The sequence below is a fragment of the Triturus cristatus genome, chromosome 9 (genome assembly GCF_964204655.1).
Source record: "Triturus cristatus chromosome 9, aTriCri1.1, whole genome shotgun sequence".
Taxonomy (NCBI): Eukaryota; Metazoa; Chordata; class Amphibia; order Caudata; family Salamandridae; genus Triturus; species Triturus cristatus.
Window position 1 is genome coordinate 1,211,540,125 of NC_140592.1, and position 15,368 is coordinate 1,211,555,492.

Consider the following 15,368-nt stretch of genomic DNA (forward strand, 5'->3'; position numbering starts at 1 on the left):
TTCTTTTTGCATTTGCCACTCCGATTGGGATGGGTATGGCCAGATGTGGGTCCCGTGCTCGCAATGCCACTGGAGTCAAGCTATCCAGGCTGAAAGCCCAAAACCGGTCCTAGGATCTTTGTTTCCAGTCCAGGGAGGATGTGACCTGGTAGTTCGGGCTGGACTGTTCCCATTGGGCGCAGGTTCAAGACTGATTTGTATATGGCTGGGTCCAAACTGGAATGTCATGGTGAGCAACAATAAAGATGGATTTTGGCCCAGATCTCAGTACTGGGGTGAATGTATGACATTGTTCTGCATTCTGTCCATCAATTGTTTCTTTTTACAAATATTACATAATTGACATTCCCTTGGAAAAACTCATGCATATTTGATATTGCTGGAATCTAGACACTCAAGGAAAACTTCTCCTGGTTAGTGGTCTAAGATTTGTGTTTGTCTATTTGAGAAATGCAATATTAAGCAGATTTGTTAAACATGAAAATATCTTCACATATTTCATAATATTTTTAGGCTGCAATGAGATGTTTATGCAAGGTTTCCACCATTGCATAGCCCTCAATGTGCCAAAAGGTACTTATTTTTCAGAAAGATAGAGAGAAAAACTCAAAAGGAGGAAGAGAAAGGATTAAAAATTGGGACAAAGCGAGAAAGCAGGGGCGAAAAAGAACCTGTGAGATAAGGGGGCAGGGAGTGTCTAGTGGCACGAGGTGGAATCAAGATTATGAAACCTAGGAACTCAACAAAACTTTGGATCCAGCACTTCACCAAAACTCCCTAACAATGAAAGTTTTCATGTACTCCATCTGCCAATGATATCTAAGCAATCACAATGAAAACACACCTTACAATGCCGACAGCATTTGCACTCAGGTCCTTGTTTTGCCTCACCTTTCATAGAGCTGCTGCTTTATGGAAACTGAGTTCTGCGTCTCTCCTTTGTTGCTCTTCAGGAGCCTCAGCAAGGCATCTGTCTCCCCGATTCCGTAGCTCAGCTTGGCTTCTGTGAGCTCCACGGTGAGAGGGTGCTGGTTCATCTCCAGGTGGATCCCAGACATAACCTGGGCCCGCTCTCTCCGCAGCACCTCAATCTCTTTAGCTTTGGCTGTATGCATGTGGGATTTACTGTCTATCTCACCATCGTTGAGCCCAACCTGCCTCCTCATTGTCTCACATTGCAGGTCAACGATAGAGCTCGATGAACTTACTAGAGAAGCAGGGCTCTGCTGAACCCCAGACCAGTTGCTGAATTTATTGTGTTGGGGCAGATCCCTCAAACTGTAGCTGCGTGGTCGCTGGCTCACAACTATGGAGGGGCTTTCGTTCAAGAGGACATCTGTGTTGCATTCGCTAGCGGCGATGGATGCTGCGTCATCGTCTGGCAGAAAAAGAGTCATATCACTTGTCCCCGAAGTTGACACAGGGTCACTATTTGCATGTGTCCTGAATGACTCGCGAGGTGAGGGTGCTCCATAACACTGTGGAGATGTCTTTACCCCATCTGACTTTCTTGCTGTGTCAGTGCAACTTCTGGCTGGGTCGAAACCAAAAGAACGTGCAGATCTTTCACTGAACTCTAAAAAGTTTCCAACGGATGAAGACTTCGGCCACAAGTGACCAACACTTTGATGACATTTTTTAGCAAACAAAGTGTCAGGCAAAATGACATCAGGTTCCATTTCTAGCAAAAGGTTGATGCCATCCTCACTTGCGCATTTACCAGGAAGTGGTTGTTCTAAAGGAGCAGTCTCTAGCACATGTTGATTAAACCTTTCTCGTTTGTTGTGCCTTGGAAATTCAAAACTGCTGTCCGAATAGCTGTATTCTGCAGAATCAAGCTCTGAGGTATCATTAGACTGACACCGAACTCTGTACTTAGATTGTAACTTGCCCGAAATATTGTCTTTCAACAGGTCTACAGGTGCCTTCTTGCGTGAAAGACCAGGTTTTATGAAGACTTTCTTGCTTCCTTGGGAGCTGCTGGATTGACTGTCGGCCTCTGTTTGTGAACAGTTGTCCATGCTGGAATCCGTGATGCTGCGGCTGTTCGGGGACTCTGAGCCTTGCTTTCTGTGCTTAAAAGAAGATTTGACAACACTGTTCTGGGGTATGATAGAGCCATGCACACTTGCAGAAGAATTACTGGTGTTTGGACTAGCATGAAGTGTCAAAATTGGGGATGATGCTCTATCGACAAGCAATGCGTTGTTATAGGCTTGTTTCCTGTCAAAGTTCTCACCTTTCTTCATGAGCATCTGATGCTCTGGGAGGTCAGGAGCACTTGAAACAGAGCTGCTTCCTGCAACTGCAGTGTTTGAGGACATGTCATGCTCTGTACTTGGTGATGGAGATGCAACTGGAGAAACCGCAGAACTAAAAAGAGGTCTCTGTTGATGTGCATTTGATGGCACCCATGGATGGTTTTCCAAAACAGGAGTTGAAGACCTCAGTAAGGGGTTTTGAGTTCTGACGGTTGCCTGAACATTTTTATTACATCGTTCATGGCTTAAGTTAGGCATGCTCTGCATTCTGAAGTTCATATTTTGTGATACCCCGTCACCATGGAGTGGCAATGTTCCATTGTCCATTTGACATGGCGAATCCTCCATAGTGGAGTCAAGAGATATGCGGCTTCTACAAGCATTCGGATGGTCATGATTTTGATCAGCATGGCTTCCTACATCTGTAAGTTCTGTATGTTTTGGGTAGTCTGTTTGTATGCTTTTGTCTGAGGTGGTTTGGGTAGAGCTGTCTGACAGGTATGTTCTGACACTGGGCTTCGAATACAGTCTATTATTGCCATCACAATCCAATGGACTCTGCTGAGAAAGGTTGCCCAGCAGTTCCGAAGTATCATGAAGAAGCTGAGACAGGTGAAAAGAAAGATTCTGCATACTGGTCAAGGATGCCGGCCGCTGAAACGACCTCTGACCTAGCTCTGTCTTTGCTTTCGACAATTCTGCATAGCTTTGCTGAAGTTTACCAATTCTTTTATGCCTTGCTTTGCTCGAAGTTTGTGTTCCTTGCTCACAGGTGATCTTTTCTTGCTTATCAGAAGACTCTGACTCGGAAGGGTAGAGAAGAACAATTTCATCCACAGGCACGGAACTGTCTCCAGGACTTCTCGATGTGCTTTCAAACTGGGAAACACCATCTTCCGCTTTTGTTATTATCACTTCGCTTGATAGAGGATAGTAGTGTTTGACACCATCGGATGAATATGTGGGTTCAAAATCTTCGCTTTCCTCATCCCATCCCTGCGAGTCTTCAATGCTACTTAAGGTGCTGGATATTACTCTGGCATTAACATAAGAACTGAGGTGTGATTGGAAGGGGGAGCGCTGCGTGTTCAACCCATTATCCACACTCAAGCACCTCATTACTTTGTGGTCATCCAAACATTGTGGGTTTTGTGTACAGGACACATCACTGGCACTGCCAAATACATATTGTTTCCACCCAAGTTTAAGACATTCATCCTGCTGCCATGGATGGATGTAGGGATTAATATCACTTGAACCAAAGTGCATCACATCTTTATTTTCTTGCAAACACGAAAGAGCTTTTAAGTGCTCACTTCTCGGCTTTGCAACCAATCCCTCTGCTTCATGGGCAATTTCACATTCAGGGATGTTGGGACGCACATTGCTGCATTGGTAAATTCTATCTAACATTGTTGCATCCTCAAAATCAATAGAAGATGCAGGAGATTGTTCGGCTAAGTTGCTTTCAGAACACGTTTGTGAATTTAATTTGCCGGAGAATGAAAAATGTGGTGTTTGAGTTGCCTTCTGTTTACTGAGTGACGTTGATTTGTCCTTTGCCGAGGCGTCTTGCTTCATTACATATTTCCCAGTATTTATCAGACCCTCTTCCTCGGTTGGAGATGGAGGCTCAACACTCATGCTTAAGTCATGTAGAGACCTGGAGAAGGAGTACACTGCTTCTTCTGTGCTTGTTGTGGCAGCAATGGCCGGATTGGATAACACATGACCCGGCTGAGGTGACCTCTGCTCATCTTTTATGCACAGAGATTTATCTACAATTGATTGTTTTTCATTGGGAACCACTGGACTGCTTTCATTCTGAAGGCAGATAGAACTTGGGTCACCAGAACTAGAAACATTCCTTTTACTTACTGATGATGACTTTAACCTTTCTGATTTTAGTATATTTTTTTTCTCAATGTCCTTTGCCACTTTGTGGTCTTGTTTTCCACCGTTATTTCCTCCTCTATCAGTAGTTGAATCTCTGAACGCTTTGCCGACCTTATTTCCAACTCCACCTGCACATCTTTGTCTTACAAACATTCTGCTTTGGTCGATTTCTTTGGCATCTTTTGGGTGATCACATTTTGCACTTGGAGACTCCTGAGCTGCGTTCTTGAAATCATCATGAGTGTTTTTGGAATCTACTGGTTTCTGTACACCATCGTTCTGACAGTACCCCACAACACACTCTTTGTGTAAATCCATAAGTGGCAACTTGATCAGTTCTGGATGATCTCTTTCCGGATATTCCAGAATCAAATTTCCAACACCATCTACAAGCGAAACTCTTTTCTGTGGCTCTCTATCAGCCAAAAGTACTTTTTCACCATAAGTCATTGAAGGCAACATCCCTCTTGTGATGATGGCTTCAACAGGATTAATGAGCTCCCCATCTGCAGAAACCATCTCCTGTGATCCCACTGTGAACGTCTGTGCAGCATGATTTTGCACAATGCTTTTCAAGCCTGTCTCTGTTGGTGGTGGCCCACTCATTGGCTGCTTGCCTGGTTGCATACATTTTGGGGGCTTGACTACACTATCTACAAGAATTAGTTCATTAGGGCACTCTGCAGTCGGCTCCTCAAAAGGAGAGCATTGATGAGTTGTGGCAGCTAAATCACTTGAATTAATGACAGGATAAAGCAATATGTTTCCTGAAGTGGTCAACTGGTTATTTAACTGTATAGCGTCTCTTTGTAGAGTCCACTGAGTTGGATTAGCTGAAGATATTGGAGAGCCTGAAGCAGGTTTCAAAGGGGCATGGATTATGCTTCTTCTGTCACAAGGGAGGTCATTCACAGAGGCTACCATGCGTATATCTTCAACTGAATGCAGCTCTTTCTCAATATATGCAGAACCCTTGTTCTCTGTTTGAGTTTTTTGAAGACCCAGGGGGTCTCTGCAGTGTGAAGACAAATCATCAGCTTGCAAAGAAGCTTCAGGTGACTCGCTAACCTGATGACGATATTTAATTAATGTACAACCTTCCTGTAAATTAGATGCATTATCTTTATCGCAAACGACAGTCGAGGCTAATAGGATGGGGGTTTCACATGTGACAGGTTTACTGACTGAATCCATAATGTCATTTTGTTTTTGGGTGTCAGTGGCAAAGGATAAGAGAGTTTTCATGGGACTTTCCCATTGCTGCGGATGCAAATAAATACAAGTATCCACAGTGTCGTTCTTTTGCAACACCTGAGCATCATAAACATGGGGCTTCGACACCTGAGGTGCGGTGCCTAAAACCAAAGACACATTCTGAGAGCTACCTGAAGGAAACCCTTTATGGGTCCGCATGTCACACTGCTCACAATCTTCAATGGCACTAGAACACTCACTTGGTGTGCTAGCAGGTGGATTACAGTGAGAGTGTAAAGGTGGTACACAATTAGTGCTGTTGTCGTCACCATTACTGGATGTCACAACTATCTCTTTTTCGTTTTCGACTTGCGCAACTGACTTCGTTTTCTCCTCTCTTTCATGTGAGTGGCTGTACTTGGTAACTGTGCAGCTTGCATGTGGACACACAGAACAAGAGAGAGTTGGCAAATCTGATTTGCATTTGTTCTTCTGTGGCTTCTTCTCTGCTGGGTTCTCAATCTGAGCGTTTCCAGTTGCGGCAGGGCGAGGAACTGGATACTCACAAGTAACTCCATTTGTAATGGAAGATGCTGCATATTCTTTAGCACAGGGGCCACTTTCTTGTGCTGTAGGCAGACGGGTGCGGGAACGGTCTTGTAAGCCAACTGGAGATCTCACAGTAGAAAGCCTAGAGATGTTCTTATCATTGTCAGCTTTGAAACAGTCTCCAAGTTGTGACATTGGGTCTAACATAGCATGAGCTGTTGTTGGACTCTTTACACACAGGTTGGCTGGAGTTTGCATTTTCGCTAATTCAACACCAGCTCCTTCAGCGTGAACAACATCCTCAAACATTCGGACGATACCAGACACACCGCCTCCATCTTTTACAGCTTCAGGTAACTCCACGGGTTGCTTTACATTTGCACAGTTAACACTGGCACGAGCCTCTGATATTCCCATCAGTAGGCTATGCTGCAATGGCTCAGAAGGTACAATAGTTGGCATTGATTCTGAGGAACCTGTAGAGAGCATCACTAGGGTTTGATGGTTATTTCCACGGGACTGCTCAGAGCCTACATTAATAAAGGGCTTTGGCTCATTATTCAAGCTGTAATGACCTACTAATAGTTGGCTCTTTGTGGAGGAGGTTGGTGAGCTGTTGTCCTGTTTCTTAACCACACAACCGGAATCATGCTGCATGCTCGTATCCTTCCCTGCCGCAGGCAGTGCGTGAACACATTGCTCCTTCTCTGTTACAGTTTCACAGCAGGGACACGCTCCCTCCTCTACAGCAACACCAGTAAGCAGTTTTTCGTGGCCTGTTGACTGTGCAGTGTTGTCCAAAACCACTTCAGAGTGATTGTTTATTACAGGATAACACACAGGATGCAAAGCCAATGAATCTGCAGAAGCAAATGTACTTGCAGTGTGACGCGGATTACATATATGGTTAGGAGTGTGAAGGTTTTCAGCAGCAATCGCATGTGCATCTGGCTGGCCAGGTGAAATGTCGATTCGGTCCAGGTCAATCTTACTTTTATTGTTATTTTGTGAAGCGTTGAATACACCATTGTTCACTTTTCTCTGAAACACATTGTCATTGCTGACCAGACTCAATGCCTTGAGCATTTTTAGCCTGTCATCAGTCACCAGATGTGCACATTCTTTGCCTGCTGAGGTCACTACATCTGGTTCACAAAGGCCACTGTTCTGTATCTGTTCACCAGCATGGGCCGCATGGTCTGCAATACCACCACCAGAGTATTCCACATCAGGTACAAGATAACTGCTGGTCTTGCCCTCTTTGCCAACTCTGTTGTCACACTGATTTTCCCTGATGTCCTTTTGTTCAAACGCAGGTCTTTGATTGTCTAAAATTCTGTTAGCAGACCGGCTTGAAGCATCCACCTCTGCGCTGGTGCAGGTGGATTCTCTCTTAATTAGTGTGTTTTGTGTAAGAGAATCTATATTCGGATTTTCAACAGGAGCCGTTGGTGGAATCTGCTTTTTGGGACCAGAAGCAAAAGTTCTTTCAGGAATCTTGCTCAGACCTCCAGTATCGACAATTGCACCTTGATCATTTGCCCTTTGAACTTGTCGTGGCACATGCTGAGTGCACAAAGCGATTGCGCCTTCTGCAAGCATTTCATTCCAATGAAAGAGCCTTCCACTTCCTTCTATGTGCATTGCCTCATGCATGCCTAATGTACTACTAAAAGCTATTGTGCCCTCAGTATCATTCGTCCTACCACCATCATTTGGGGGTAACAATAGATTTTCAGTTTCACTTTCATTCTCTGAATTTCTCCTATGTTCCTGTTCAATGTTTATTAGGGGCAATGATCGCCTTTTAGAAATGTTGTTTCCCTCTTTCTTTAAAATGTGGAGTTGACTAGCAGCTTTCACAATTACATTTTCAGGATACACAGGCAGGACATCTTGTTTTTGATGGGTGTCCTTTGATGTGTTGTCATTTATAACTTTTGCACAGTTGTTCAACTCCTTCCTGTCATGCTGTGCCAAATTTTTTGTCGAAGAAGAGTCTTTTGTCAACACTGTCTCTTCCTTCAGGATACGCTCTCTTCCTTGGATGGCATGAGCAGCTAGTTGCTGGGACTGAAGTACTGTTCTGCTGCTCATTTTCTCAACAGCCTTAACTTTTTGGGAAAGCTCAAGCTCTCCAATACCATCTGTTGGTTTCAGAGTTGGAGCAGAAACCACAGCTTTTTTCTCCTCGTGTGCATGAGGCAAGGATCTGTCATGTGTGGGGGATGGGCCTTTGTAAGCATCTACAGTGGGTTTATGAAACTGCTGATCTTTGCTGGGGATGTCTTGTTTGGTGCTTGTATTGTTTAAGGGATGTGTAGGGCAGGAATTGACAAAGCTTGTTCCATAGTTTGTAGCTATGTTCATTTCAGTCCCCGCTGTTGGGTGCACATGGCCATCTCTTTCCGTTGCCTCAGTCTGTAATCCTTGTGGTTCATTTATTTCACTCGCCTCATCTTCTTGGGAAAGGTTACGCTCAGATTCTTGAGACAAATCCAGTTGCACATCGGATATCACTGGCACAGCTAATTCTGGATTATGTCTGCAAATGGCACTTGCTAATACATCCTCCAAACTTGCATCAGAAACCATGTTACTGCACATGTTGGAAACCACTGCTTCTGAAACACTGGTGGTTGAGAGGCCATTCTCTAAAGAGAAATACTGATTTTCAAGATTCTCTGTGAGTTGTTTTTGTTCATCTTGGTTAGTTTTGTTTATATGCATTTGTTGGGCTGCACATTCTCTGGTGGGGGATGATTGTGGCACACAACACTCCAGATCGTCAGCTATATCAAACCTGGGCAATGTACAGTCAGTGCATGAGCTCAGTATCTCAGTCGTGTTCTCGCTCTTGTAAGTAGACCCACATACCGAGCTCTCCATGACTCTTCCAAGTGGTTGTTCTCCTCTTTCTTCTACTTTCTTTACTAACTCTAGTTCCACAGTCTTGTCAGTTTCTAGTGATAGTCTATCATCAGAGCAGTCTACAGTTGTACCTGCCTGAAGAACAGCCTCAGAGGATTCACATTTTCCCAGTATAGAAATGGGTTTTTCAGAGGAAGTGAATTCTACAGTGAGTTCATCAAAGACATTTCCTTCCATAGATTTTAAACTACAGTTCTTTAAAATCAGACCCCTTTGGTCCCTTTTCACACCACTTTCAATTTCATCCTGGCAAGTTCTGGATCTCTCGTCGTCTGTGCTCAAGAGGGTTTCATCTTGTGTAACCTTCACATGAAGTCTCTCGATGGGCGTCGAGCCTATTTCAGGAAGGTTTGTTTTGAAAGGTACCCCCTCACAGAGCTTCTGTTCTTTGGGTTCGGACTTAGAGTTCCTTAAAATAAAATCCTCAGATTGCTTTTTGACACTAGATTCACATTCGTGGATGCTGCTTACATTGTCATGTGTCCGCAAAATGCAGACATCTTGTGCAATATTTCCATCAAGGCTGTCAATGCTTGATGTTGGAGTGGCTTCTACTGCATGAGACACAAGTTTCTTGTTGCCAGTGTGTGCTTGATCTATGAAAGAAGGCAATCTGCCCTCTTTATTGTTACTCTCTTCCCCAGTGGTTGAGTTATTTTTATTTAATCCCGGCAACACATGTCGATCAGGTATTGCTTCTAGATGATGTGTGCATTCCCTTAGCGTATGTTCTTCAATGGTTATTTGTTCCTCTTTAAATGGTTCAGTCAAAAGTGTAAGATCGTATAATAAGTGGCTCTCTGTTTCTAACAATGGCTCTATAAAGTGTATATCCTCATCGGAAGCAACAATATCTGCAATAAGAAGCTCTTGATCCACACCTGCCATCTGAAGCAAAGCCGTATCGTTTGGGATGGTGGAGCAGGAAGGTAACAACATGTTGTGAGGAGTCTCTGTGCTAATTTGCCCAAGATTTGCTAAAGTACATTTAGACGCCTGCTCCATGGTGGCTGCAGCAGTGCAACCACCAGTGTCCATTCCCTCCACATGCTCATCTGATAAGCCTGAACACTGGATCTTTTTAGGTTTCAGTGTACTGAAGAGAGATGGTCCATTTCCAGGTTGCTTATGAAACAGAAAAGGCTCCGGTGATATCCGCTTCAAGTCTTCATTATGTTTCTGGTTTGCTGGCGCGGAATGCAAGGCACTTTCAAGTGATGAGTCTGGACTTCCAACCAGAGAATCTGTTGTCATACGGGGACTACTATTTCCACTTTTCGAGCCACAGGATGACCATGCATCAGTAAGAACCAAGGGGCTTCCAAAACTGCTTTTTGGTTGTTTATCATAGATCCGTGGGCTTGTTCCGAGACAATCCTCCATGTCTACCAGGGAGGACCTGCAGCTCTGACTAGAGCCGGAGTCTTCCTTTAAATCGAGGTAAAAAGAGCTGCTTGCTCCCAAGTTGCTTTCAATCGCTGCATAATTCTCAAAGGCATCAGGTTTTGGATGGTCTTTCCTACGCGACAATGTCGGCAACTGAGGACTTTGTAACTTCCAGAAGAGTTCAACAGGCATTTCATCAGAAGATTCAGACTCTGGGACCTCTTCGGCATCAGCAAGGCTGTCCACAGAAAAGCTTCGTTCCTTTTTTCCCAGTCCACTGCCTCCAGAACTAGGACCTCCTGAGGGCAAAGCACCATGATGACCTTGATCTACAAATGAACTGCTGGGCACTTGGACAGCCTTTAACTTTTGGGAAGCCTTTCTCCTGTCTCTTCTGCTTTTAGTTCTCTTTTCAGTCAGAGAGTCTTGAGACATCTCACTGTCATCGCTTCCTGACTCTTCTTGGTTTGAGGCACGGCCATTTCTCTCCAGGTCCTCCCTTCTCAGCTTCTCTGCCAAGGCGTTAGCATAGGCGGAGGAGAGCGAGTCAACAGAGTAGAAACTCTCTGTGTCTGAGGACTCACTCTCATCATCCTCCTGCCACTTTTTGAGAAAACTGGGGGTCGCTTTGGAAACGCTTGCTGTCAGCGCCTCCGTGCTATGCCACTTCTTGTTGGCATGTTGGAAAGGAACACGTGAGCTCAGTCTGTTTATACTTTCAACTGAAGTGGCTGTGGCTATGAACTCCTGGTTTGTCTGGGGCTGTCTCTGAACACTTGGTTGGGGGCCATGTGCCTCACCTTTCTGAGTGTTCACCGTTTGTTTGGAACGCCCCAGAGGGGGCTTTCCAGACACAACTTTTCTCTTGGCTTCCTTGACGGATGTGACCGGGAGTGAGGGAGGATCCGGCCTCTCTTTCCTGTTCTTCACAGAATGCGGTTTGCCTTCCACCTGTGTTGCCGAGTTCTGACCTGGATCTCCCAACGTCTTTGATTTCCTGGCTGGGTTTCCTGGTGCTAATGGTTTAGCAACAGTTTTGTCTTTGCTGTTGGTAGTCTTATTTTTTGCCCCAGTTTGTCTTTGTCTCAATTTGGCCTTCTCCATTTTCAAATATTCTTGTAGCGAAATAGGAAAAGTGAAACAGCTACAATCCTCGTTTATATTTTCCAGGTCTCCAGCAGAGCCAACATTTTGGTTTTTGGTTAGTGGTTTCTCGCTCAAGGAATAGCCAATTTTTACAAAGTTCACATTTCCTCTTGAGAGACACTTGGTGCCAGCGCTAGGGAGGCACTCCACGGACAGTGATTTCCTGGGTGGGTGTGCGGCATGACGATGACAGCAATGCAATGAAGTAGATAATTCAGGAGGGTCGGTGATCGTCAGCCAAGGACTGGAAAGAAAAGGAAAGGAAAAATTAAACTTGTATTCACTGTACAGATACCTAATTACTAAACAGGTGAGTTGGAAAAGGGCATAAAAAGAACCATGTAAGTAAGCAATAACCCGCAGGGAACACATTACAGGGGAACTGCAGATTAAAATACCATAGCAACCCCAACCCCTCTGTTACAAACATCCCATGGAAACTTGTCCAATCTTTCTAAAGAGGAAAAAATTAACACCTTTCTGAGATCAAGATCAACATTTATCAATATCTTCTGTAAAATCGGCATAGCCACCACTGGAATGCTTTTACCCATGGTACACAAGAGGCCTGCTGATTTCTACTGCTGTCGCCATTTTCTGTGCCCGCCTACTGGCTGCCCAGGGTTTTGACTCTCATTGTACCTAAAGAACTTGTTTTCTATGGTGATCTCCATGTGACGGTGTCAGCAATGGTGTTGGGCTCGCTATTATAATGCTGCCTGTGATCCTTAGCCGCTGCTGAGAGAAGTGGCACAACTGCTCGGCCATATTCCCAGGTGGAATCAAAGCATTGGAATCTTCCTCCTTGTGCAGCAGGTGAGGAGCGTAGGCCTGGCCCTTAGTTCACTGTGCTTTGTGTATCTTACATTGGCCTTCCAGCTGGTGGTCAGTATTGTGCACACCTCTCGTTCTGTAAAGTGTCTCGGAGTCAGTGATTCCATGGAGCAGGGTTTGGCGGCTGAGTTCACTAGTGGGGCAGTTCTGCAAGCCTGCTACAGAGATCGACCAAACTCCTAGATTGTATGCATCAGGCATGCTTCTGCGATTTCTCTACAAGTGTTTGTTGTTGAGAAGAGTGACACCTGAACAAATGGAGCGCTAGCCATGTGGCCCTGCGCTCCTGAAATGGAACGGTGAACTTGAGCAGCGGACTGTACGGGGTGTAATTGTATCATTTCCAGTCTCAACGGCATCTTTGCAGATAGCCTAGCAGTTCCATGTGCAACACGGTCTGTGTGGCCAACCTCGTGTAGAGCTGGCATTCTTCTCTGACAATAATTCACTGCAAGTTTATTGGGCCCTAGGACCATGGATGCTATAGTACTGGAATCTGATATGAAACATATTTTATGGACCAATAAAGTGTGCTGAAACCATACTCAATGCAGCTGTTGCATTTCTAGAACCAAGTGATGGAACAATGCTAAAGACTTTAATGCAACATTGTTTTATCATAAATCTGTTGCAAGACCTTCACTTTCACTTTCTCCTTTTGATCATGTGACTGTAGTGATGCTGACCATGTGCTGCACTAATCGGAACACCAGGATCTCTGACAGGTCCTCGTGCCAGCTCCCCCATGTGATAGCTCTCTTGTCCCGCTTGCCCGCAGTTCGCTACCCTCAGCTGCCTTGTTGACCTGCTGCCCTCAGTTTGTGCCTCCTCTGTTAGTTTCTTGGCCTCTGTTTTTCCTTTCTCTGCTCGCTCCTTGCCCTCTGTTTTGCCATTTTCTGCCCTCTGTTTTGCCTTTTTTTTGCTCGCTTCTTGGCCTCTCTTTTGCCTTTTTCAGTGCCGCTCTGTCTTTTTAGGTCGAGCCTAGAGCAGCCCATGCGCTGCTCTAGTAAAACGACCTCTTGGAATCGCTCTGGACTTTTCACACGCTCATGCGTGTGAAAAGGCCTACTGCTTGCGGTTACGAGCAGCAGCGCGAAGTGTGCAATCTGTCAGATTTCACACGCGCGCGCAGCTGCTTTCATTGCTCTGAAAAACAACTCATTTTACATTAGATGCCACAGCGCCCCTCCCCGCCAAGTTTATGTTACGCAAAATCAATTCTACGACGCGGGTGAAATGTGAATAGTGTAGATACAACCTATTTCTAAAGCTGTTTGCCTTCCAGAGAAGCACAGCCATTTTTGCTTTTCAGGCCTTGCTCGTGGTCTTTGCCACTGGAGCCTTTTCAAATGTTTTACGGATGCATGTATTTTTTTCTATGATGTTGTTGAAACATAAGTTTAATGATCTGACGTTGTTGCAACAAAGTCGATTAATGACAGTGAAACGTGCTGCTTCGGTTGAATATTTAAAGAATGAATAGATTACTGTACTTGTCCCATTTAATCCCTCGCGCACTAACATTGGCCCCCTTTGTGGAGTTGTTTTTGTGGAGACAGCTGCAGGCACTGATGTCCTATTTTTCAGTAGTTAAGTCAGAGAAAACTCATTGTTGGGCATTTATTGGTTGGAACACAGACGGCACTTCAAAGATACTTTCATTAACTCCGAGCGCTTTTGTTTCCTGAGGTAATCACGCACGAACAGTAATGTACAATGGATTTAATTAAACAGTGTTGGATGGACTGACTACAGAGACCACCAGCTCGTAAGAACACTAGCACGTTCAAATGCCACTATTTACGAGTGCAAATTGACCTTTAATATTCACAAAACGTGAGTTTAAACAAAAATGTCTCCACTCACCCAATTTTGGGTCATATTACTTGTGAGTACATCTGGAACCAGAGGCGAGGAGTGCACTTTCATAGCTGGGGTGTCTTGGAAAGTTTGGGCACGATAACTAACTTGTAAGTCTGTCAGTATTCACCTTTTTCTCTGTCTACAGGCATTCGCGGATATACTCCTGTTGAGAGCAGGAGTAAATTATTTTCCAGCGTGAGAACGAGAATAGAGCACCCGAACAATTCTTTTGAAGTAATGCAAGGGGCTTCTGCGTAGGAAAACTACTTTCCAAGTAGAGAAAAAAACAGTAAAAGCGTTCGACTGCACTAATGCCAGAAATTTTTGGATGCCTTCTTTTATCCTCTATACAATTATGCATGTATAGATAAATGTCTTTGCCATGGCGCATTTGGGAATTCTCAAGCGTTTTTCAGAAATCTTTCTTTGAATCTGCAGCTGTTTCAACTTCCCACAGGAACTCCTCTGAATCTTCAAGAACCGCATAAATCGGAAAATCTACGCCAAAACATAGGTGTAAATCCGTGAGTGCAGATATTTTTCCCCGTGTGTTGCCATTTCTTGCTTTCCCCATGTCCTGCCACTTCTCATTTTCACATTGTGAGGCCAGGACTGGCTTTCCCTGTATGGTACCTACTTGTAGAGGCTTTCCCTGTGCCCTGTCATCGATAGCTTTTGCCGTGTGGTTCCGGCCCTGTGTGTGGTGATGTTTATTGTCGTCCCGTGAGGTGCCAGTTCCTGCCTTGACATGTGGTGCCAGTGGTAGCTATATCTCTGTGTGGTGCACATGGCTGCTGTCCTTGTGTGCTGCCGGTGGTTCTGTCCCCGTGTGGTGCCAGTGGTTCTCTCCCTGTGTGGTTCCAGTTCTCACCTTCTTGTGTTATGTCAGTGGTTCGGTCCCCATGGGGTGCCAGTGGTTGCTGTAGCCCTGTGGTGCCAGTGGTTGCTGTCCCCCCGTGGTACCAGAGATAACTTTCTCGTGTGATGCCAGTGGTAGCTGCCCGCGTGCACTCTACTCAATGCAACATAAATACACTCCACATAATACCACTCGGTGCCACATAATTATATACCACATAATTACACTGCACTCAAAGCAACATGCACTCCACATAATACCAATCAGTGTCACATAATTACACGCCACATAATCACACTCTACTAAATGCAACATAAATACATTCAACATAATACCACTCCGTGCCACATAAACACACACCACATAATTACACTCTACTCAATGCAACATAAATACACTCCACATAATACCACTCAGTGCCACGTAAGTAGAAAAGATGGCGCTCCACC

At 44.8% G+C, this 15,368-nt stretch overlaps 1 protein-coding gene across 2 annotated transcripts in view; it reads right to left on the reverse strand.

Annotated features, from left to right (window-relative positions):
* Window positions 1-15,368, reverse strand: part of STARD9 (StAR related lipid transfer domain containing 9) — a 460,180-nt gene that overhangs the window by 38,569 nt on the left and 406,243 nt on the right. For both annotated transcript variants that reach the window (XM_085627236.1, XM_085627235.1), the window contains one exon: window positions 892-11,607. In XM_085627236.1, the coding sequence (XP_085483362.1) occupies window positions 892-11,607 (10,716 nt within the window). The remainder of the gene's footprint in view (window positions 1-891; window positions 11,608-15,368) is intronic.